The sequence below is a fragment of the Meles meles genome, chromosome 12 (assembly GCF_922984935.1).
Source record: "Meles meles chromosome 12, mMelMel3.1 paternal haplotype, whole genome shotgun sequence".
Classification (NCBI taxonomy): Eukaryota; Metazoa; Chordata; class Mammalia; order Carnivora; family Mustelidae; genus Meles; species Meles meles.
In genome coordinates, this window is record NC_060077.1 from 34,750,068 (window position 1) to 34,774,044 (window position 23,977).

The 23,977-nt window shown below is 52.2% G+C and overlaps 1 protein-coding gene across 1 annotated transcript in view; it reads right to left on the reverse strand.

Moving 5' to 3' along the window:
- The window catches only part of IMPA2 (inositol monophosphatase 2), a 42,495-nt gene extending 18,973 nt beyond the window's left edge, over nucleotides 1-23,522 (reverse strand). Inside the window, exons 1-3 of the mRNA XM_046025652.1 lie at nucleotides 23,212-23,522; nucleotides 7,184-7,317; nucleotides 526-630 (exon numbers count right to left, since the gene is read on the reverse strand). Of these exons, the coding sequence (XP_045881608.1) occupies nucleotides 526-630; nucleotides 7,184-7,317; nucleotides 23,212-23,307 (335 nt within the window). The 5' untranslated portion in view covers nucleotides 23,308-23,522. The remainder of the gene's footprint in view (nucleotides 1-525; nucleotides 631-7,183; nucleotides 7,318-23,211) is intronic.
- Nucleotides 23,523-23,977: the final 455 nt, after the last annotated feature.

Sequence of the window (23,977 nt, forward strand, 5' to 3'; positions counted from 1 at the left end):
TGGACCACACAGGCCTGTTTGTCCAGGGGCATCTTTAAGGGGTCCTTCTTTTTTTTTTTTTTTTAAGATTTTATTTATTTATTTGACAGACAGAGATCACAAGTAGGCAGAGAAGCAGGAAGAGAGAGAGGAGGAAGCAGGCTCCCTGCTGAGCAGAGAGCCCGACGTGGGGCTCGATCCCAGTACCCTGGGATCATGACCTGAGCTGAAAGCAGAGGCTTTAACCCACTGAGCCACCCAGGCGCCCTAAGGGGTCCTTCTTAATTCAACCCAGCATTTTAAAGATGAAAAACACGACAGATTTAAACAAATTAAGTACTTCCTAATGCTGAGAGTATCTCACAAATGGAACACCTCACTTTAAAAAAGATCAACAGGTGACCACCTTTTTAATGAGCCTATCAACCTCCTAGAGGTTTGTCTGTATACTCCTGCCTCAAAAAAATGCTGTTTGGGGAAAGACAAGGTCTGAGAGAAGAGGACGGGTTAAGGACCAGATGAGGGGTGGCCCGTGCTGAGGCTCACCTATGCACGAAGTTGCAGGTGCCGTCAATGGGGTCGACGATCCAGGTAGGGCTGGGGGTAAGCACGCACTTGGCCCCGGCGGCTGCAGACTCTTCCGCAATGAACCTGTGGTGGGCAGGAGCTCGGCCTGAGAACACTCACCAAGCACTCAGGACAAGGTGCTTCGAACTGCTTCTGGTCCCATCAGAGACCAAGCAGACACCGCGGAAATCTCATCATGGCTTCCCTGGGGCCAGCAGAGGCAGTCTGTGAAAGACCGGCTGCTCTTGGAGCGGTCGGCCAGCCTGCTTACTCAGCAGGACTCAGAACACATGAAGTGACGCCTCCATGCATGAGATTTGGGAAAGCATCGGGGTTGGGGGGGGGGGGGTTGCGGTGAATGGGCCAGTGGGACAAACAAGAGAATGAAGAACACTGGCAACAGACCTTACAACACAAAGTTAAACCCTGCTCTAACTTGGGTCTGGAGGAGAAAAGGCTAAAGACAGACGAAGAAGAGTGTGAGGAATGCCGGCCGGGGAGCAATGCCGGCCGGGGAGCAGGGCCCAGGACTCGGGCTTTAGCTCTCCTCCCACCTCTGGTAGTGCTGTGGCTGGGGGGGACTGAAGCTGGACCCGAGGCACTGAGTGTCACCTACAGCTGACACCCCTCTGGCTGTGTCCCCAGCCTGGCTGCCTCTGAACTGAAGACAACGTGACAACTGGAGCCACCTACCGCTCAGGCTCAGCAGGAGCTGCCGTTATCTCCTCAGAGGCCCCTTCCATCCTGGTATCTGGTCTAGGAGCCCCTGGGTGGGCCACACCTTCCCCTTCATGCTCTGGTAGCCAGCTTGGAGAACAGGGCCAGCCCAGGCCTCGGGCTGTGTACTGTCCCCGCACCAGTGAGAGTGGCCCCTGCTCCCAGCCAACTAGCCACCCCCCACCCACCCCTACCCCTGGCCTTTATCATTAGTCCTTTGTACACAAGGTCTCTCAGAACCATCCTCACTTGTGCAGAGGCTATTTCTCGTGAGGAACCCCAATAAGAAAAACGCATCCCAATAAAGCTCACACAACAGGGCTCGGCACATGAGTGTTTGGTCAATGTCTCTAACCGTCACGTAACAAACCCGGTCCACTGAGAGTGGGGCCTTTGGCCCGTGTACCGCCTTGTCACCAGGGCCTGGTCCACGGCAGGTGCTGAGCAAACACATGTTCTATGTGTGAATACCAGGCCTTGTGGAGAGCTTTCTAGCAGCTTCTCACGCTATGTCCATATCTGTACTGGAGGAAAAGGAGACCTGAAGACAACAGGTGTTTACTAAGCAAGATAAATGAGTGAAAAACAAGAAGCGTCCACTGTTCTCCTATTGCCAGCGGTGTGTTGTCAGCTATGGCCATCAGGCAGCTGCTTCGCCCCTGAAGAGACCAGAGCAGGCCCCTTCCGCTTGGCCTTGAATCGCCTCCGGGAACCACCTTCTCCAGAGGAACCAGGGGTCCTAAGATGTGGTGGCAAGGAACTTGCAGAGGAGAGAGACATCATACTGTCGATAAAAGCACTGAGCTGGCAACTTCTCCATCCAGCATGGTACCAAGGAGCTACGTGTGGCTGTTTAAGTTTAAATAATTTAAATTAAATGCAATCTCAAAAAACTAAGAAGTTCTTTACTTTCACTAGTCGCATCTCAAGTGCCGTCCTCATCTCCAACACTGAGAGAGAAGAACCAGGGCTACGCGTTCTGATGTCACTGCTCATCACCCCAGCACTGGCCCCGGGACCACAGGCCCCGGAACTCATCTGGGACTACCCCTTTCCATTTCAGGGACTATGAAAGTCATGCCCTCCATGCACACACCAAGTCGTCCTCCTGCCCCTCTGAAAAAGGATCAGAAATCAGTCCATGTGTGTGAGGAGTCCACATGTCATCATTCTCAGGTTATGACGTGTTTCCACCTCCCCCCAGCTGCTGCCTCTTGCAGAAACCCCCGCAGCAGAGGCAGAGCCCGGGGACCTGAGAGATGGCTGCAGTGCAGAGAAAGTTAGGGTGAGCAGCTTGCACCCAGGAGCTTAAAATCTAGAGACGCATGGCCGCCACTTCCTCGCTTTTGTTTGCTCCTGGTCCCCACCTCTTGCTGGGAACTGTGTTCCTGCCCTCACTCCCCTCCTCGGGGTTTTGGGTCCTTTGGATCATGTGATCCAGACAGACAGGTCTAGATGGCAGATACAGCTTGGTGAAAAGACAGGAAGTCGGAGGAGCCAAGCCAGGCAGGGCACGGCCAGGCTGGGACTCCCGACTACCGCAGGGAGGCAGGAGGCGGGCGTGCAGAGTCAGGTGATTATGAGTGGCATGAGCTCTGCCAAGTTTTCTTAGCCAAAGACTTAAGGAATTACATCTCCTGTCAATGTCTTCTACAGCTACGTGATTTTCCTCCCATGCAATGGCTTGTGATCATGTATCCAAAGAAAAGGGTCCACATCCTAAAAACACACATATATAGGGATCGAGTGCCAAAGCTCAAGTTGGGTACAATGTGGATAAAGCAGAGAGATGACTTACCTTCTTTCAAGATAGAACTGGAAGCGACTCACTTCCAAAGATAAACTCCCGAGAACAGAGGAGGAATGTGGAGACTTCTTCCTTTTTAAATCTGATTCCAGTGGGAAGCTGGTACCTACTAGCGTTGTGGGGTCTCCTGGGAAGGAAGGGGGAGAGCACCTCTGCAGGGCTGGAAGCAAACATGTGTGTTGGGGAGCACACACCACAGTGCACAGAGGGGGCTTCTCAGGACAGGCAGGGCCAGGAGGGCTGCTGGCTCACCAGCACAGCAGGTGGGGCCTGGGCCAGGACGGGGGCTATAGGGCCACCAAGCAGCATGTTTATAGGAGCACCCACAGTGCTCCTGTCCACGCGGCTTTGGTTCTGCACAGCATTTCTGGAAGCACTCAAAGGAGCCACACCAAGCCCTGGACTTTCCCAGCAGTGGATCATGCCCAAGAGTTCTCCTCATCTCTACTCAGCTGCTGAGTCAACCGAGGGAGAAAGAGTGTCTGTCAACTCGCTGTTTGCTTCACACCTGTGGTGGCACTTTGGGACAGGGCCTTGGACTGTGTCCACTCCTCTGAGGTACCAAAAATACCTCCCTGAAATGTGAGGAGGGATGTAGTCTATTCACTGAAACCTGACTGTCTTCATGTGGGAAGTGGAGAGAACATTCTTCAGCTCTCTGCCGAAGTAGTGGGGACATCAACTTGGACAGATGGAGGTGTGACATAACAGACCTTAATAAAAGCACTGGGATACCTACATAAAATCCGTAACATCAATAGAAAAAAACAGTCTGTGTGCCTAAATTTAGGGAGTTCAAGGGCTTTTTCATAAGCCTATCTACCGTACAAGAGGAAAGCAGCAACTGGGGTCAGGTTCAAAGCTTGGTAACAAGTTAGAACAATATCCTGTTGCATAATTTAACTACTTTTTTTCTCATAGTCCTAAAAAACCCTTATAATTTTGATGGCCAAGTGCATCTAGGCCTTTGCTCCCTGGCTAGTTTGTTTACTCTGTGACAAGGTCAGGGTCACCCTTGAGTTCACTAGGGAGCCAATTAATGCTCCTAGGCCTGGCCAGCATCGCAGCCAAATGACTCTGCTGCCCGATGACATGAGTACCCAGCTCAAAACATGGTGGGAAAGTGGTGGAAAGCAAGCGTTTAGCCAGTAGTGGCTAGAAACACAGTTTTTTCCAAGCCTGGGGCACACAGGGCATGCCACAGGGCCTGGGAGTGACCACGATGGACGAGGCTGTGTCCTGCCAAGGGGAGCCCAGAACAGGACAGAGGAGGTGGCTGGGTGTCCTGAGCAGCCCCAGCTGCTTTCCTCCCTTTGCCCACACAAACCCAGACAAAAGGAACACAGACAGGGTGTATATAAATATGGTTCAGTGATGCTACTGAATATTTCCAAAGTTCCTGAACTTGGATCTGACTCAAAATCATCAACTAAAAACAGGTTTAGGCACCGCATAAAGGCAGGCCTGGATGGGGACTGAGCTAATGTGGTCAATCCCAGTCCTGTGCTTTAACTGTCAACCTTGACCTGCTGGTTTACTTTCTGTCATCACCACCATAGGATGACCTTGGCTGGGTGCCTCCGTCCCGGATGAGGAGGCTGAGAACGGGTGACTTTCCAAAGCCGCGGACAGTAGCAGGTTTAAATTTTACAGTTCTTTGGTTCAGTGTACTCCTGTCTTCCAGCTTGGGGACCCGGACTTTGGATTTTACAAATGAGCACAATAAAGTAATAAAACAGGGAGCCCATACCAGGTTGTTTCTTTTTTTATTAAAAACAACACAGCTGTGATCTTTAATAGTTTTGTAAGTGACTAAAAATGGGGACCAGCATACACTCAGAATAACAGGGAATCCTTCCTAAAAAAGGATGACAGGCTAGTTTATGCTAACTTATTGTTTAAGGGATGTATTTAAATACTCTGAATGCAAAAAACTTACAATATGCTATTTTACTATGTGTATTCCATGTTTTCTCATTGCAAATTTATCAATTTGTCTATGATCTAAAATACAATTAAATGCTCCCAAATTTGTTCGAATCCTCGTCATTGGCAAAACGAACAAACAAACAAACAAAAAACCCCACTCTACACTTGGCATAGATATGTTGAGAAATGATTTCTTCATCTACCTGAGCTTTCTAGGCAAACCAAGCAGAGTAGAAGCAGGACATCCAGGCTTCCCTGAGTTCTGGTGTTGGCCTCGGAGCTGAGAAGCAAGTGGCAGAGAGCCAGGGGTGACCGTGGGCCAGCCCCATCTCATCCCTCCTGGCCTGGCCAGCACGAGCTGGAGGGGGTTTGGGAACTGCTGCTCTAAATCACGGCTTCCTGGTCAGGTGTGTTTATCTGTCTCTCCCAGGGCTTTTTCAAACACGGAGGCCTGGCATTAGCAGTTTGGAGAAGCCCAGTTGGGCCTGCCTGGCTCACACCCTAGGCAGGGTCCATTGTTCTGGGTCAATGGTCTTCCAAAGGGCCTTCGGAGTTTGGTGATCCCCCGGTGACCCTGGGCAGCAGGGTAGAGCGGGGGGTGGTGGTGGTGGGGGGTTCGATCACTCATACAACACACTGACTTTTATCCTGGGATGTGCAGCAATGAATATTTAAACACACCTGTACTAACGGAATCCATGCCTCATACTGACCCAAGAGTGGACCCAAACCGTTTTAGCAACTGCTGCCGACATACGCAACACGGGTGTAATTTCAGAATTTGGGTTCTCAGGAGGAATCTAACTGAAACCTGCCGGAAGCCTGATTAAGTATGTCTGGTCTGCGGTGACCTCCAGGCCTTTACCGGGACCCCACAGAGCCGAGCCAGCTGTCACAGCCACCTGGGCCAATACCATAGAAACCTCAAGTACCAAAACAGTTCCTCAACCAGAAACAGCGTGTTGGCTACTGCAGCCGTTTTCCTCTCAAAGCGTAAAAGCAATCTACAGAATTCTTTGGACATTACCATTTAACTTGCATTTCAAGAGGTTAAAAAATCGCAAACATTTTAGAGCTCGTAAAGGTTATAACAGATGTCAGGAATCCTGACTTCACACTAAGTAAGGAAGTAGGAAATAACAGACGTTCACACACAAAGGTTGTCAACAAAACAAACATGACCCATTGGCAGAGAGAATTTTGAAGGGAGAGGTGGTGACCCTGAGATGACCTAACCAGTTAGGAGGAAAACACAGAGGAAAAAGGAGGTATGTTTGAATGCTGGCTTGTCCCTTCTTTCACTTAATCATTCATGGGGGGAAAACTCCACTGCGCCCACCCTGTGCCAGACAGACGCTGAGGGAGTCCGCCCTCCATGTGTCTGCTGTAAGTCCATCAAACATGGAACCTTACTGCAATCAGTGACCCATACCCAGAAATCCAAGAGCTCCTACTCCAGTCTCCTCTGTGGGAAGAGGGAGCCCTCCCATCGGAGGCAGTGGGTTCCAACTCTCTTCTGCACAGCTCCAGGGGCGACGGAGGGCCCGAGGACCACTCCCGCCCCTTGCCCAGAGCTCAAGGGGAATCTTCCTCTGAGGCCTAGGGTTCCCTTGGAACTAGAAGCAAAATGCTGCATACGTATTTGAATTGTCCTGAGGAAAAGATTAATGGTTTGCACTGGATTCTCCACAGGGTCACCCTGTGACCCCAAAAGGGTTAAGAACTTCTGCTCTAGAGAAGAAGGTGGAGTCCTCACAAGGGCCTTCTAGGATGGAGAACAGCCTTCCCTGGCGCATAAGCTGGCCTGACGGGGAGAGCGAGTCCCTGAGAACTAGCAGGGGGGGCACGAATAAGTGTGGGCCCAGGTCTGCATCCCTCTTGGAAAGTCTGCATGGGGCTAGCACGCGGGCACACGCAGCGAACATTACTTGCTCCAAGTCCCTCCAGAAACATGTCAAGTGGTTTGGCAGAGGGGAGTAGAGACCGTGTTAGAGAAGTGGAGCCTTTTCAGTATTTTTAAGGTAACAGAGACGTGAGCGTTGTCAAGACGACAGTAAGAGGAATGAGAACATGTCTACCATGTGATCTAAATATGGGAGGCAGACTGTGAGGCTCCCCGCTTCCCGTCTGCCCCCAGCGACCAGCAGTGTGGCACCCGGGTCCCTTCCAGAGGAACACACCCACCTGTGTGAAGGAAACCTTTTCTGCAGCTCAGAAATAATTAAATCTTCCACGAGGTGATCTGTTTCTGTCACGAGGTCAGCAGCTGATGTTTTTGTGGAGACGCGTTTTTCCTCAGAAAGGGCTTTTTTGATGATCTGAAATAAGAGTACAGGACAGTACAGGGGGCAGTGAAATGGATGGTCCCCGCTTCCCCACCCGCCAGACAAATGCGCCCTCGCCTCCCGTGTACCAACTGAACGAAGCAGGTGGCGGGCGTGGGGCTGAGGGCCACTGGCTGCTTCCATCCCGGGCAGGCTGTGGGGGCTCAACACCACACCCAGGAGCTTCTGCTGGGGCGCCTAGTGAGCCTAACTACCCACTATCCTTCCACCAGACAGGTGGGCTCACTTGTTGAAGCTAGCCTGTCCTACCTGCGGAGCGATTCTCTGAAGGAAAAGAAAAAAGACCATGAATTTTCATCCAACGTAGGACGATGTAACTCACACACCTTCGGCCCCAAGATTCTGATTTATTGTAAAAACGTATTTTCCTTAATTCACTTTACACATCACATGGAGTGGATCATGCACTTGTGAACCCAGATTACAAACGTTCAAATGGGGAGACCTGGGAGAGGTTAAGAGGTCCTTCACCAACAGGAAGGCACGCTCTCCCTCCCTGCCGCTCTGGTCAGGGCAACACCACCGGCCACGGCAGACGCACCCAGCGGCTGGCTTCAGTGCCAGGACCTCGCTGACCCCCAGGTCTGGGCTCACAGGCAGACTACCTGGTCCAAACCTGCTGCAGCCAAATACAGAGGTGAGACCTGGAGGGCACCTCCCGGTGCTTCTGGCCCGGCCAGATCCAGCTCCAGGAACCCCTGGAAAGCCCACGCAGGAAGCCACGTGGAGTGGTTAATTAGTCACAGGACACCTTGGGAAGGACCAGGTCCACTCTGTGAAATAAAAGGCACTCCAGGCACTCCTTCTTCCGGCCCGGGCCTTTCTTTTCCATTTCTGTCTGTTGTAACAGCTCAGCGTCTCCCGCAGCATGATGACAAAATCAGGACACCTAAACTCGAATTCAGACCTTTCCTCCAACGCTGGCTACCACCTCAAGATCTTGCATTTCTTTCCAAAGCACTCAGTCATTCAGCTACCCAGACTCCACATCCCCACTTTTTATGCTCTTCACATTACTGCCCCCCCTCCTAGCACCAGCACCAACAGGGCTGAGCCTGGACAGGTTTCCTTCTGTTTTTCATCTTGGTCGCCAACAGATACATATTCCAGAAAATCAGAAAATCTCAAGTGCAGTTTTGTAAATACTGCAAAAGACAAAGCATCTAGCACTCATTAACATTTCTGTCTGCCACTTGGGGTCTTCCTGGCCCCTCTTTTTGCAACACCTTGCCTAGCACTGTCGGGCTAATCTCTTTAAAATGTCAATTTGCACACAGTTAAGTTCCCACCAAACAAATCTCCACAGGTTCTGTGTTTATAAATTTGAAACTCCTCAAAGCTAACTCCTATAGCACTGCCTTGTTCTCCAGGGATCCCTAAATTTGGGGCTAGTCCAGACCTCCTATCTAGAGGTCATTTGGCAGTGAGCTTGTATTTTGTATGGCAATTCAGTGGTGTGTGTGTGTGTGTGTGTGTGCGCCTGTGTTTATACGTGCACGAATGTGATGTCTGTGTGGTTTACGCATATGCATGTGATGTGTGTGGTTTGTGTATCTGTGTGTGAGATCCCTGTGTGGTTTATGTGCGTGAATGGGATATGTGTGTGCTCCCTGCGTGGGTGGGGAGGAGTGAAGGGAGCGTGTACGGTTGTGTGTGGGGTGTGTATACATACGGTTAGAGGGAAGGAGAGAGGAAGACCAGAGCACATGGCGCCAGAGTTTCTTAGACTTCGCCGTGCATGAGTCGCCCGAGGTCTTGCTGAAGTGGAAACTGGTCAAGTGGGTGTGGGGTTTGGGGCCTGACATTTGCATTTCTGACAAGTTCTGCGGTGACACCGACACTGGGGGCCACACCAGCGTGGCTGGCCTGAGAGCAGGTTCTCAAACCCCAGAATGGCAAAGGGTCCTCAGGGGGCTGGGATGGTCTGACCCGGTGCCACACACAAGTCCTGGGACTGCGACCCTGAGGGGACAAGGGCTTCCTGTTACCCTTGCTCCTCTCCGCACATGTCATGAGCATTCACACAGTTCAATGTTAGGATGCCAACCGTGAACCCTGCGGTCGCTGGGGTGGAGCTAGAGGATTTTTAAAGCATACGTCAGCTCCTATCATGTTAATGCTTAGAACTGCCCAATGGCTGCCATGGCTTTTAGGAAAAAGCCCCAGACCTACACATCTCACCTCCCACAGGCCACCCCCATGCTCGCCATCCCAATGCCACTCTTGTTTTCTAGCTGATCCACACCAAATTTCTTTCTGTCCCAGGGACTTTGTATTTTCTGGTCTAACCAGAACTTCGTGCCATCTGAAATTATCCTGCTTGTCCCTTTAGTTGATGGTATGTCTCCCCAGGAGAGCGGGAGATGCTCAGTTTGGTTCCCTGCCACATCCCTTGCCTCTAGAAACATACCCGGCATAGAGTAGGTGCTCGGAATTCTTTGACTCGTGAAGAAAATACACATCAGACTGCTTGAATAGATTCTGCACATTTTTTCCAACTGGACCGTTACTGTTTGTATCAACACTGACCACCTTTGTCTCTTTGTTTTGTTTCACTGTGGGTTTTGGCGACCTGGTGAGAAAATTACGATGTGCTTGGAGTCCCCTCCTCTAGCCTCCATCCACCGGCCCCATCCCCTAGAGCCAGCCCCGAATCTGCTTTATGACATCCCTGTCCACTTACCACACGGCAGTCAGCAGGGCTTGCTAAAGCCCTGATCTTAATCACGGATCTCCCCAGCACAACGCACTTCATGGCTCCCTGGCACTGAGAACACAAAACCCCCAAAGGTGGCATAACCACAGCTTCTTGAGAGTTGATCTCTCGCAGAGACTATCTGATCCCCAATAGCCAGTTTTCTCTTCTTTCTCGAACAGGAGCCCCAGGTTTAGCAAGGCTCAATAGCTCACATCTCTCTGCCTCTTGTGCAGGGAGGCGTGGCCCTGTGCTCTGTCCAAGAGGAGGCGAACGTAAGGGATGTGTGCAACTTCTGAGTCACACCCTTAAAAGGCCACCGTTTACACCCTACTCCCTCCCTGTCCTTTTCCCCTTTGCCACCAGTTGGCGATGTGGCTGTGGCGAGAGGTCAGTTTTGGTCACGTGGGAAGAGAGCACCTCCTTAAAGCAACAAACGACAAGGAGCCTGGGTCCCTGTTTGACTTCGAGAAGCAGAGCCCCCATTCCCCAGACTTAACTGGGCTGCTGTGGGAAAGGGAAGAAACCTGCCTTGCTTCTGTCGCTGGTCTGTGAAGGAAGCCGAACCAGCAACCTAACAAGCGGGCCTCATCTGACCTATGTATGCTGGTGTCCCTCCCCCTCCTTGTTCCGTGACTGCTGTGCTCCAGCCAAAGTAATCATTCACCCTCAAGCCTACCCCCACAGAACCGCCAGCCTCTTCTGGCCCATGGGTTCTCTTTGGGACTCAGCTCACACATCACCTCCTCTCTGACGAGTCTCCAGTCTCTGCAGGCAGAGGGGCGTCGGCCCTCCAAGGGTGCGGCTAGGGCACTTGTGCAAGCCACACTGCCGGCCCCTTGCAATTCCACGTTGGTCCATGCCAGGAAAGGAGCCCTGTCCGTCCTGTCTCTGTATCCACCTTCCATGGGTAGACTTTGTGCCCCACGCAGGGACTGCCCCACGTTCAGGTCTTGAGGGACATCGGAATGAAGATTTCCTGGCTGCCACACACTGAGCTCCTAGGTAACTCAAGTGGAAAGCCTTTTCAGCAAATGTTCTTGGGAAGCCCTGCTATTTATGCATTTGGTCTTCCAGATCCAAAATACACCCGACTCTGGTGTGCTGAGGAGTGGCATGCTTAGGACCCGTGTGGGCAGTCTGGGGAAGGTCTGACGGCACCTGGGCACGCTTTCCGGAGGACCCAGACTCTCACTACAAACCACACAGAGGGGAGATTTATGGATGCAGAAGGAGAGGGGCGAATCATGTGCTTTCTCAAAATATTTCTTGTCCGTGTCTATTCATGTTTATTACTCCTGTGCTATGATCATTTCAATGTGGGCATGTGTCACAAGGAAAGCCGTGGAGCTGGCACACCCCACGTCCCAGCAGCAGGGCAGGCCCCACCGCCATCCTTGTTCCCTGGCAACTTGCAGTGCCGTGCTATGGCCAGCCTCCCTCTCTCACCCGCTGTTGCTGCTCCAGGCCCTGAATCCCATCCACTGGGATACCTTAACTGCTCCCTCTCATCCACTGACACGCCCAGATGTGCAGATCCCATTTCTGAATGATTTCCAAAACCCAACTCTGCTAACATTCTCCCATGGCCTGCCATCACCTGCTTGTGTCGCTCAGCCTCCAAACCTTTGGCCTTGCTCCTTAGAAGCTGTCCGCTCCGAGCACAGCAGCCTCTCCAGAGAGCCAGTCTCGCTCCTGGCACCCCCTGCGGCTTTGTTGTGTCCCCCAAGAGGATGGCAGGCCCACGTCCTGTGGATGAGGACCTCTGTGGCCAGCCTGTGCTGCACTCGTCCCCCCTGCCACACTCAGTCACTCTCTGCTGTTCTCCCTTCCACAGCTTTGTCTTGGGATACGATGTTCCTTCCTCCTGCAGCGGCCGACCCTGTTTGTCCTGGAGGACTCTGCTCCCATCTGGCTCCTCCAGGAAGCTGCCTATGGATCCCTCCACCCACTCACCCTGGGTGAGGCTCTTCCTCTTGGCTCAGTGGTTCCCACAGCACCAGGAACATCTCGGTTACAGCAAACACACATCACTGGAAGGCACCGCCTTCTAGATGCTTCTGGAGGGCAAGGAGCTCTGCCTTCCACAGTAGCAGCTCCAGGACCCAGCCCTCCCTCACTAGGCAGGCCCCACCAGGCCCCACCCCCCCACCCAGCAAGGCAATAGGCATTGTGCGACTTTACAAATGGGGGCCGGCAGGATTTCCCAGTGTGGGGAAGCTCTATAAACTAGCCTCCTCCCAGTTGCCCAGGACTCGGAAACGCTAGCTCTTCTAGTACTTCAGGGAGGAAATGCAGTTCTTACTTGGACACATTTCATAGCATCACTAGGGAGCCCAGATGATACCCCCACAGTGTGGAATCACCCAGACCTGAATTCCAGCTGGGAGACCAGGGGTTGGGGGGGGGATCACTGAGCTTCTTGCAGCCCTAGTTCCCTCACCTGTAGTAACAGTCACACCTCAGACACCAGGTGCTTGTAAGAATTACAGGAGGAGTCCTATGTAAAGGTCTTGGGACACAAAATGATGTCCATATACGCAAAGACCTGTGCCACCCTGTTGTTTTTGAGGGCAAATACCTGACGGACTTTATGACTTACGACAAAAAACCAAAGCCTGTACACAACGTACAGATCTCAGACGGGATGACAAAATAATAGGTTAGGAAAAGTTTAACTCATAAATGCTCCTACCCTGCAAGGAGCAGCCGTTGAGAGAAACAGCCCGGCCTCTCCCCACAGGCCCATCCCCTGGGGCTGCCAGGACAGGTCCCTGCCACAGCCCTTTACCACGGCGATTTTCGCTCCTAGAATGTAAACATTCTCATTCTACCAGCAGTAAGTCAGTGTACACTGTTTTTTTTTTTTTAATTAATGTTTTTCAGCGCTTGCTAACGAAGCACGGACTCCACGGACCTCCTGGCCTGGGTCTCTCCCTCCAGATAACATTCTGTTAATGTTAAACACAGAAAGCCTGGGCTTTCAATCCTGAAGCCCGAGTGCCACCTGGAAAAGAAGGGCGGCGCCATCCACTGCGGTGTCAGCGGTGTCATCTGGGGTCCTGTCCCGATGCCTCCTTCTTGTCGTACGCCATCTTGATTCTGTGCTCCTGTCCCAAGTCTGCTGCACCGTCAGTCTCCCAGACCCCAGAGTGACCCACCCGTGTGTGCCCCCAAGCCCAGGGAACAGCTCGCCTGGAGAACTCTGCCGGAAGTGCGGCTTCCGAGAGACTGCCGGTCTTTCCTCTGTTGGATCGGGAAAACATGGCTACTGGGGGTGCGTCCTGATGGCCCTGACTGCACATCTCAGGTTTAGACAGGAGGTTCGAGTACAAGTGAGTGTGATCTGATGGTTCATCTTACTGTTGACTTGACTGGTCCACAGTAGTCTGGGTTCTTGGGCAAGTGTTTTTGGATGAGAGTAACACTTTAGCCAGAAAAGCGGACTGCCCTTCCTGATAGAGGTGGGCCTTGCCCCATTAGTGGAAGGCCTGAACAGAGGGAAAAGCCTGACCCTGCTGAATGACAACTCTCCAGCAGACTACAGTTGGCTTCATCTGCAACATCGGCTCTTCCCGCCTGCGGCTTCTGAGCAGATCCGTAGCTATCCCTGGGTCTCCCGCCTGCCAGCCCACCAGAACTTGCTGGCCTCTGGTTGGTTCTGTTTCTCTGGAAAACGCTAAGACGCAGGACATTTTGTAAAACCTAGAAAGTAAATCCCACATGGCTCTCATGTAGCACAGAGGTCAGCAGGTAACATCGGCTAATACCTCACAAATGAACTCTAGTCACGGGAAAGAGGAGGAGCTGGTTAAAGCAGAGGTGGGCCAGGGACACCAGATTCCCTTGGGCTCCCAGGCCAGTGAGTCTCACAGCTCTCCAGTGTAACTGTCTCCCTCTTCAGCTTCACGGCTAACTTTCCTCCAACTTGCCATCGCTCCTTTCTAAACTCCCGTCACTCCCTGCCTCCTGTCTCCCTTGCACCCCAGTGCCTTCCCCCCGCCCCCACTGGGCGCCTGGCCACCTCGTGTGCCACATCCTGGGGACACTGTCGCTCATACTGCAGCGGCCTTTTCTGTGTCACCGGACACATCAGGCCACTCCTTACAAGGGTCCAAGGTCTCAGGCTGGGCCCTGCCAGCAGGGCGACCCCCAGCACCTCAGCTACCGCATCCCCATGGCCAGGTCATCCCCTGCCAGCACTCACACCTCCTAGGGGCTCACTCGGTCCCGGCATCATTCCAAGCAGTTCACGCATACCAACCAGTGAACCCTCACAGTAACTCCCACACAGTAATAATTCCCTTCTCATGTTCCTGATGAGGAAACTGAGGCACCAAGAAATGAGGAAAGTTGCCCATGGTCACAGCTCTAAGTGCAGGAAAAGGATCACACAGCAGGTGCTCCCAGTCTTCCACGGCTGACTGGGGCTGATCCCCCAGGGATCCCCTCAACCCTGTCCGGTGTGGAGCTCTCAAGCAATGGAATCCACCCTGCTTCCTGAGCCAGAAACCCACAGGCTCTCCACAAGGTCTCCATCACCTTACAACTCATGGCCAAGGCTGCCCACCACACTACCAGGGGGACTCACCTTGGTCAGTCTGAGCAGGACAGCCCCCTGCAACCCATCATCCACTGAGGGTCTCCTCGTGCCCCCCCAAACCTCACCAACCCACTGGCCTGACTCTCCTCTCCCATCTCAAGCTTTACCCAAGGTGATCTCCTTGCCGTTCCCAAATGCCGCCCTTGGCTTTCTCCTCTCAGGGTGTCCATCTTCTCTCTCTGCCCTTACCCCCTCACCACCCCCTACCCCCCCCAAGCCTGTCACCCAACTTCTCTAGTGAATCCCGCTTTTCCTTTCACAGTCACAGGGCAGGTATGACTCCTTTCAGGAAGCTATTCCATCTTCCAGGGCCTGGGAGGATGGCCATCACAGCCATCCTGCGGGCTACCGTGATCATCAGCTGAGGCCTCTGTCCCAGGAGGTCTGGGGGTGGGGGGTGGGAGTTGGGACAGTGGGCACAGAGACTGTGAAACTGGCTTAATACATGGATGGGACACCCCGCAGCTGAATTCTCCCCTCATTGTCACGGGAGACAAATGTGAGCCCACCAACCTTTGGTTCCAGCCTCAGGAGGCCAAGAGACGGGAGAAGCCTGCCTGCAGGAGTCCCCTTCCCCTGATGGGTCTATTTTAGGTAACTAGGGTGTATTATCAAATTTTAAAAACTGACATTGGTAAAATGGGTGTTGTAGCTGGACAGCCTTTTACCACATGTGTTGATTCATGTGACCACTGCCCATTCAAGACCCAGAACCACCCCATCAACACCAGCTCTCCCTCCTGTTACCCCTTATAGTCACACTCCTCACCTTGCCCCTTCCTCATGTGATCCCCAATCACTGACAACCACTAACTTTTCCATCTTTATAATTTTCATGTTTGGGGAATGTTATATGAATGGAATAGTGCATTACTCGGCCTTTTGAAACTTGAGTTTTTTCCCTCGGAGATCCATCCAAGTTGTTGGGTGTATCATCCTTTTTTGTTTCTATGTAATAGTCTATGACGTGGAAATATAACCATCAGGAGAAACTGGATGAAATCTGAAACTAGACCTCTCTATACTATTTCTGCAATTACCTGTGAATTTATAATTATTTTACTATTAAAAGTTTTCTTTAAAAGTTCCTTGGGGGAAAAAAAATCCCCTTCTCTCCACACTTCAGGGTCTCTGGGCTGAGCTCCTCCAGCCAGCCCCCCAGGCCTAGGGCTGGGGCTGGGGGCTGGGCAGCACTAGAACTCACCAGCATCCCTTCCACATCTAAGTGGTGAGATTTCAGCCTACTCTCCCCTTGGCCCTGGGCCGCTGTCTTCTCCACTAACGAGTGCCCCACCTGGGTTAGCGAGTAAGCATCTTGAGCCATGAAGGCTGATTTACCTCCATATGGGAGTGACGCCAGCCTCTGCTTCCACCCCTTTAGTAAGATGGGGGATTTCCCGGGGCTCCTCCCGCCAGGGCAGATGCAAATGCCTCTGAAACAAAGGGCTCCTTCTCATCCTCCACCCCAGTTCCCAAATTAGCAGAGTGGGCAGAAGAAACAAGCCTCTTCCCCTACCACAGCATACAAGGAAAACGGCCAGTTGGCCTTGAACACAGGGTCAGAGAGGGATTGGCCCTGGACACTTGGGCCACATGTGCCCCCAAAAGGGCAGCTGCTACTCTGTGCCTGCCAGTTGTCTCTCTCAAGCTCTGTCTTGGCTGAGGTTTCAAACTCTGGAGAAAGTTTTACAACTGTAAGTGCAAACTGACTCCCACCTGTGGAGCCAGGCAGAAACCGGAGGCCAGGACCTGGGGCACAAAATGCCCCGTAGGGCCAGGGAGGTGAGGAACGGGAGGTGGGCAATGGTGAAATCTCCACCCACTACTCCCCTTCCTTCAGTGGTGGACACATTGAGCCCCGACGGGAGAGAAGCAGGGAGTCTCTTCTGAAAGAAATGGGTGACCCAAGACCTCCACATACTGACATCTGAGAATCTCCCAGAGAAAATCCCGGAGCTTGACTTGGGATCATCCCAAGGTGGAGTCCGTGGGTGGATGAACTGCTCTCTCCCGGTCCAAAGACCTGGCCTGAAAGCCCATCCCAGGCCAAGGGCTCCCAAACCGGTGTCTCCACCCTCAACCTCTCCCCTGAACTCTGGATGCAAAGGCAACACCTCCATGTAGAAATCCACCAGCAATTCAAGCCTGACGTGCTCAAAACACACTTGACTTCCACCTCCAAACCTGTTCCTCCTGCCATTTCCCACTTTGGGAGATGGCAAATCCATTCAACCAGTTTTGCAGGCCCAAACCCTTGAAGGCATCCCTGCCCCTCCCTCCCCCCTGCCTCCACTCCAACAGCCAGCTGGGCAGCTCAGCCTCGGAAATGCAGCCACTCTACCACATTCTTCACTGCAGCCCAGTCAATGCACCCTCATTTCTCACATGCACCATGTGAACAGCTCCTATCAGATACCCATCCTGGTCCCCCATGGAGTTGTAGGGCCCCACACAGCAGGGCCCCACACAGCAACCAGGGCGGCCTCCCCGCTGCCCTGTACGGCCCCAGATGGGGACTACCCAGAGCTTCCTTATCACACTCAGAGTAAAGGTACAGCCCTTTCCAGAGTCACTCAGTAAGTGTTTGTTCAGTGGGGGAATACATTTCGCAGCAGCATTTTAGTACCACCATTGTAGAAACAGGAGCTAGCCAAGCCAAGCAACACATGAAAAGGCACTTAGGCTCATTAGTCATTTGGGATGTGCAAATTAAAAAAATGAAATACCACCTCAAACTCATCAGAATGGCTACAGTGGAAAAGACAGACAATGCAAGTGTTTGTTACACAAGATGTGGAGCAAGAGGGGCCCTAACCCGTGCTGGGAGGCGTGGAAATTGGTACATCCACTAGAAAACCACCTGACGGGATTTCATACCTGATGACGCAGCAATAATTTCACTCCTTTTGTTAAAATACTGCCAGCAGAAATGGATACAGACATAACCAAAAGACACATGCAGGAATGTTCACAACAACACTATCGGTAAATAACTCCAAGCTGGACATTATCCCAAGTTTCCTCAAGAGCTGAGTAAACAGTCACTTATTCACATAATGAAATACAGCAGCGTTCTCCACGTGCTGTCTCCAGACCAGAAGCATCTTGGGAGAAATGCTAATTCTCGGTCCGGCTCCTCACCCAGTGGGTCAGAAACTCTGGGGATGGGACTGAGTCTACCTTAACAAGCTTTCTAGGTGCTTCTGATGCATGTGAATGTTTGAACACCCCTTCTCCACAGCAATGAACCTGATGGGTTTGACCATACTGAGGAGATCACTAAAAATTCTGTTGGGAAGTTTGGAAGATGACTGCTGGCAGGTACATGGAAGGCTAAGCAAATGAAAACAAAACAGAACGAAACAAAACAAAACTTGTTTGTTTTTTTTTAAGGGAGTGTGATAAGGAAGCAATACGAGTTGCCTCAGAAAGAAAATACGTAATACAACCGTACACCCGGCTCAACCGGCCATTACAGTTGTGTGGTCATCAGAATGTGAGCACGGACAACGACGGACCCGAGCAGGTAATGCAGCCACACAACATAATAAACACAGTGTCCAAAACAGATGACTCAAGAACGAGCAGCGGAAGCCTGTGATTAAGGAGACAGGTGTAACTATCAGGCAATGGAAAACAGCCACGTCTGGGGAGCAGCACGAGGATGAGGGACTGGGCACTGCTGTTCTCCACACAGTCCTCTCAGGAGTAGTCCACTGACCGAGTTCCCTGTGTGACTAACTGATAAAAAGTAAAATCCCAAATCAGAAATGACACTGGGTTGGCAAAGCCAGCCAGACAAGGGGGTTACACTGGTCAGAGCCCACCAATGGGCGTCCTCTGCCCTGGGGAGTCAGAGGTGGACAGGGAGCATCAACATTCAGAGCACACCGCAGGGAAAGGACACCAACCAGACCAGCGGACAAAGCTGGGAAGAAGCACAGGCATGATGAGGAAGGTCACACGGGAAGGGCTGTGAAGGAAAGGGCTGGGGAACTGAACCCTGGAGGGAGGTACAGTTCTCAAGGAGCTTAAGAAGAAAGGCAGGGGGCGCCTGGGTGGCTCACTGGGTTAAGGCCTCTGCCTTTGGCTCAGGTCATGATCCTAGGGTCCTGGGATCGAGCCCCGCATCGGGCTCTCTGCTCAGCAGGGAGCCTGCTTCCCTTCCTCTCTCTCTGGCGGCCTTTCTGCCTACTTGTGATCTCTGTCAAATAAATAAATAAACTCTTTAAAAAAAAAAAAAGAAGAAAGGCAGGAAAATACAGTGTGTGTTTTTGTTTTTTTTTTTTTTTAAAGAGTTTATTTATTTATTTGACAGAGAGAGATCACAAGTAGGCAGAGAGGCAGGCAGAGAGAGTGAGAGGGAAGCAGGCTCCCTGCCGAGCAGAGAGCCCAACGCGGGACTCGATCCCAGGACCCTGAGATCATGACCTGAGCCGAAGGCAGCGGCTTAAACCACTGAGCCACCCAGGCGCCCCTACAGTGTGTGTTTTGAAGACACCAAGTAGTTCGGTCTGGCCAGCCAAAGGGCTGGTCCACACAGGGGCTGCGGGGAGGGCACCGGCCTTCTCAAGACCGGGCTTTGGGAAGCAGCACCCGCAGGGCACATAAGGCCAACTGGAGAGCCTAGAGGTCTAGAGCGCTGCGTGAGGACGGATCCTGGGCTTCTACTTTCTTGTCCTGTCCTGAGATTTTGTTGCCACCAGTCAACAGAGATGAATTTACAGTGAAGCTAATGCAGCTGGGGCTCCAAGGCTCCAGCGGCCCTCCCTGAGGCTCTGTGAGCTCCTCAGCACAGTGAACTCCATTTTCAAGTGTGCAGAAGTCAGCTGTTCGAGCTGCAGATGTAAGCACTGTCTCTTTCCACCATGACCTCCATTATATTTTGAGTCGAGTGGCACTGGAGGGGGTCCTGGCATTTTTGGCTATAGGCGAGTGGAGATGACGTTTACCTCGGGCTTGATGGGAGATATCTGCGGGGTTTGCCGTTACACCTGTCTCTAAGTTATTATTAGCCATCCTGTGTGGGAATGGCTTGCAGAAATGCTTCTTACTGTCCACCGTGCCGACTGACTTGGCTTGGGGACATGAAGGGCAGGGCCAGAGGAGCGAGCGTGCATGAGCTGTGGCAACTGGCACACGGGATCATGAAAGAAATAAGCAACCACATGGAGCTAGAAGCCAGAAAAGTCTTCCATCTCTTCCAACTGATGTAGAAAAGAAAACTGACAGGATTCTCAAATTTGACGGCAATCCTAAGACTCTATATAACCCTACCCAATAATCAATGTGAATCCCAAACAAACTTTCCTAAACTATCAGTACTCAATTTCAATTAGTCGTGCTACAGGACAACCTGAACTTATCTTTCTATTGGCTCTATGGAAAAATACCACAAAATCCTTGTCATTCAAAGGCACAAAGAGCATGAAGCCAAAAATGGGAAAAAAGCATTAGAGGAGATTGAGAAGCAGCTAAGAATTATTTTTATGCATCTTGTTTTATTGGTTAGCATCTTAAAATTTATACTGTCATGATCTTTCTTATTCCAAATAACGTTTATACCTAATTTTGAATTTGTAATTTTGTATTTGAATTTGTAATTTTGTGTGTGTGTGTGTGTGTGTGTATATATATATATTTTATATATATATATATATATATATATATATTTTTTTTTTTTCTTCAAGAGGGCTCCTAAACTATCTAAGCTTCAGGCCAAAAAAAAAAAACCTGGATCTACTCCTATGGGACAATGAGAAAAAGCATTTTTATCTAAAAAAAAAGATAGGTTTTTTTTAATCTAAAAAAGATTTTTTTTTTAATCTAACAAAGATAGTGCCGTTCACACATCAAAGATGATAAACACTCATTTCAATGAATATTACTATTTGTACTTGTGGTGGTGATAGCAGTGGGACTAAAGTCTCTGTCTTCCCCAAAGCCCCACGGTGGGGGGGTGGGGTGGCGTGGCGGGGGACATGACCTGCTGCAGTGGCCCCAGCATGGGTGCAGGAATGGGTGGTGGAGAGGCAAGGAAGAAGGGAGGAGCCAGGGAGGCCACTGTGGAAAGAAAAGCACTTTGGGGCCGGTGGCTTTTGTGAAGACCTCAGGATGGGGTAAAGGGGCAGTGGCAGCAAAGTGTGTAGGGTTGCCCTGACCCAAACCTATGTCTGAAAGATGAAGGGCCCCGACATCTATCTCTTGGGAGGTTCCTCCCCACCCTCCATGCCCCCAACACTACTTTCAGCATACAGAACTCTCAGGACTCAGGAATTCAGCATACAGAACTGTTTCAGGAGCAGCTGAGAGGAACAAACTTAATAAAATGGCCAAACTTTGGGTACTGGTGAGGGGGTGGGCATGCTGGGCCACAAGGCCACTGTAACTGGGCCAAATACTCCTTTCGCTAAGGAGGATTCAGAAAAGGATCACCACTAACTACCTTTTCATGCCTCTTTGGTCTATCCTCTGGGCTAAAGGCCAGATTTTCTCCAATCAGCACCCCATTCCTGTGAGAACATTATTAAGACAATCTGTCCCACTTTACACAGGTTGCAATGACCTTGTGTGGCTTCTGTTTGTTCCAGCCATAGACCATTCCGGCCACTCTCCCCTCCAGTGCCCGGCAGGCAGGAAGCATCGCATAATGCCCAAGAGGGAGCCCAGGACTCCAGGCTCCCTGACCGGACTCCTAATGGCAGAATCTTTATTTTACCCCTCCCCCACTCTCAAAAAAAAGTTCTTTTGTTGTTGGCAAGCTGTGAAAACTTAAGATATCTCTTAATAAGACCCTTAGAATTGTGCCTGCCATAGTGCCACTTCTATATAAGCATCTGTTCTAGAAAATAAATGTTTTAAAGACACTTCTGTTTCTTCAAGGATTTAAATTTGAAAAACTGTAGAAACCCATCACAACTCACTAGGGTTTACCGTGTAGGGTCAGAATCCTAAGCTGGCTTCTCCTTAAAGCCTCAAGGAAGAAGAGTTTTATGGTAGAACCTAAAAGTTACTAAATATCCTGATGATGCTCACACTGGAAAGGAAATGAGGGGCCTGAGAGGGAAGGAGGGGGAAAGCAAGTGCTCTCTGCCCATAGTGGATCTGCTTTCCAGGAAGAATGTTTGTCCTGCAGCTACAAACTTCCGCATTCTAGGACTTAAGGTCTGGGGTGCTCCTTTTCCTATAGGAAGGAAAGGAGACAGAGCCTCGGGATGAAATTTCACAACCCACCTTTTAAATCTTGCCTTCCTTACAGGCTGAATCTGGCATCCTTCAAATCACAGAGGGAGGGCCCTCCCACAAGATGTGTCTACTCAAGTGCTGACCTAACTTTTAAAGGGGATTAGAGGATTCATACCAAGGTAAAGCACTGTCCACCAAGCACGTGATAAATTCAGGCTTGGTAACAGCCTGACTTTCACATCGAGGAAAAACCAGCAGAGCATTTTCATAGTGCTAGACCTAAGAAAGAAAATGCTGTTTGGAGATAAAAAGTTAATCTGCTCACACAACTACTTCTTCAGATCACCAGAACACAATCATGAACCTTAACAAGGCAGGAGTAAGCCATCTCCCCACTCCAGCCTGACCCTGACCAGTCCTGGGACAACCACCATCGCTCATTCACTGCACAAGGGCCTGGATCCTACAATGTGTCCAGCACTGCTTGGGGTACCGAGGAAAAGGTGGAGAACAAAAGTGCAAAAATGAAAGTAAGAAAAGAGGAGCTGCACTCCCTTTTCAAACTCAAGTCACAGGTTCTCTTTGGCTATGCTGCCTGATTTTCATCCTCCTTCTGGTCAGTGTTAACAAGTTCCTCCAAACATTGAGTTGGAATCACTTTGCAGCTATGGGCCTGAGTAAGTACAGATTCGGGATACTTGAGGAAAGACAAACAGCAAGCCCGCCAGATCTCCTGCCGCAGGGGTTTAAACCTGGTGATAACCACACCCACGTCCTGGCAACAGGATCTATTCAAAGGTTCTTAAAAACAAACAGCTTGGGCATTCAAGCCTGAGAGGGCATCTTAAATCCCAGGACTTATTTACCTAGCCCGTATATTCTAACCTACTCTCTCCGACGCAAAGGTCAAGTCACCTACAGTTAGACATTCATTTAACTGCTAAAGGACAGCGGCCGTGTAGGGCATGCTTCATGGGGGGCTGCCACCGGAGAAAGAGGTGCTCACCTCTCCGGGCTCCTGGGATGGAGAAAGTAAAGGGACGGTCCGTGCAGTAAACCAACACAAAGACTTCTTTCACCATATCACGCCCCAGCACCTTTGGCCCGCGGATACCAGACGCCCACTGCACGCGGTCAGGCCTCGCCGGACTCACGCTGCACCCGCGGGCCGCTCCCCCTGGGGCGCCAAGCCCGCGGCCGCACGCTGCGCCGGCCCGGCTGCCCGGAGCCCAGGAGGGTCTCCTTCTCGTCCCACAGGACTTCTGCTCGGACTCTGCTAAGTTTTCAGTGGGCACCCAGCGGCCAGGGCGCCGCCCGGCCGGGTCCGCTGGGACTGTGCTCGCCGGGACCCTGCCGGGCGGGGGAGGAGGACCGTGCCGCTCACCTGTCCCGCCCGCAGCGCCAGCTGCACCGCCGCCTCGAAGCACTCCTCCCAGGGGCCCCCAGCGGGCGCCGCCTCGTCCTCGCTGCTTGGCTTCATCGTGGCCTCGCCGGGCCCCGCCACCTCTAGCCCTCGTCGCCGGGCTACCACCGGCTCTCGCCGCCCCGAAGCCAAGCTCAGCACTGCCTTCTTCTCGTCCCGCCACTCCGCGCCTCGGCCTCCACCCGCTCCACAGCTGTGCCCGCGGGAAGGGCGGGGAGCGAGCCGCGCCAGGGGGAGCCGCGCGGCGCGTCCTGCGTCCCGCCCCGGCCCTGCCCCGAGGCCCGCCCCTAACCCCGCCCCCCTGCCCTTCTCTCGGCCGCACCTCCCACCCATCGCTCCCAAGGCGTCGGACCCCCGCCCCCTTCCGGTCCATAGCCCCGCCCCCAGCACTGAGCCCCGCCCCTCCCAGCGAGGACTCCTGCGTCACGGGGAGCCCAGCTCCTCCTCGCCTCGGGTCCCTCTACCTCTGGCCCGCCCCTAGCCCCACCCTCCTCCCAGAGCCGCGCCCCTCCCCGTCGCGCGTTTCCCCTCCTCTCCGTTAGGCCCCGCCCAGAGTCTGGCCCCGCCCCGCCCTCTCCACGCTGAACCCCCCCGCCCTCTCCACGCTGAACCCCCCCGCCCTCTCCGCGCTCCCTGTACCGCGAGAAGGTTGGGTGCTGGGGACTGTGGGCCTCGGACCAAAGCACCGGAACAGGACTGGAGCAAGGTCTCGGAGTAGGGGCCGTGA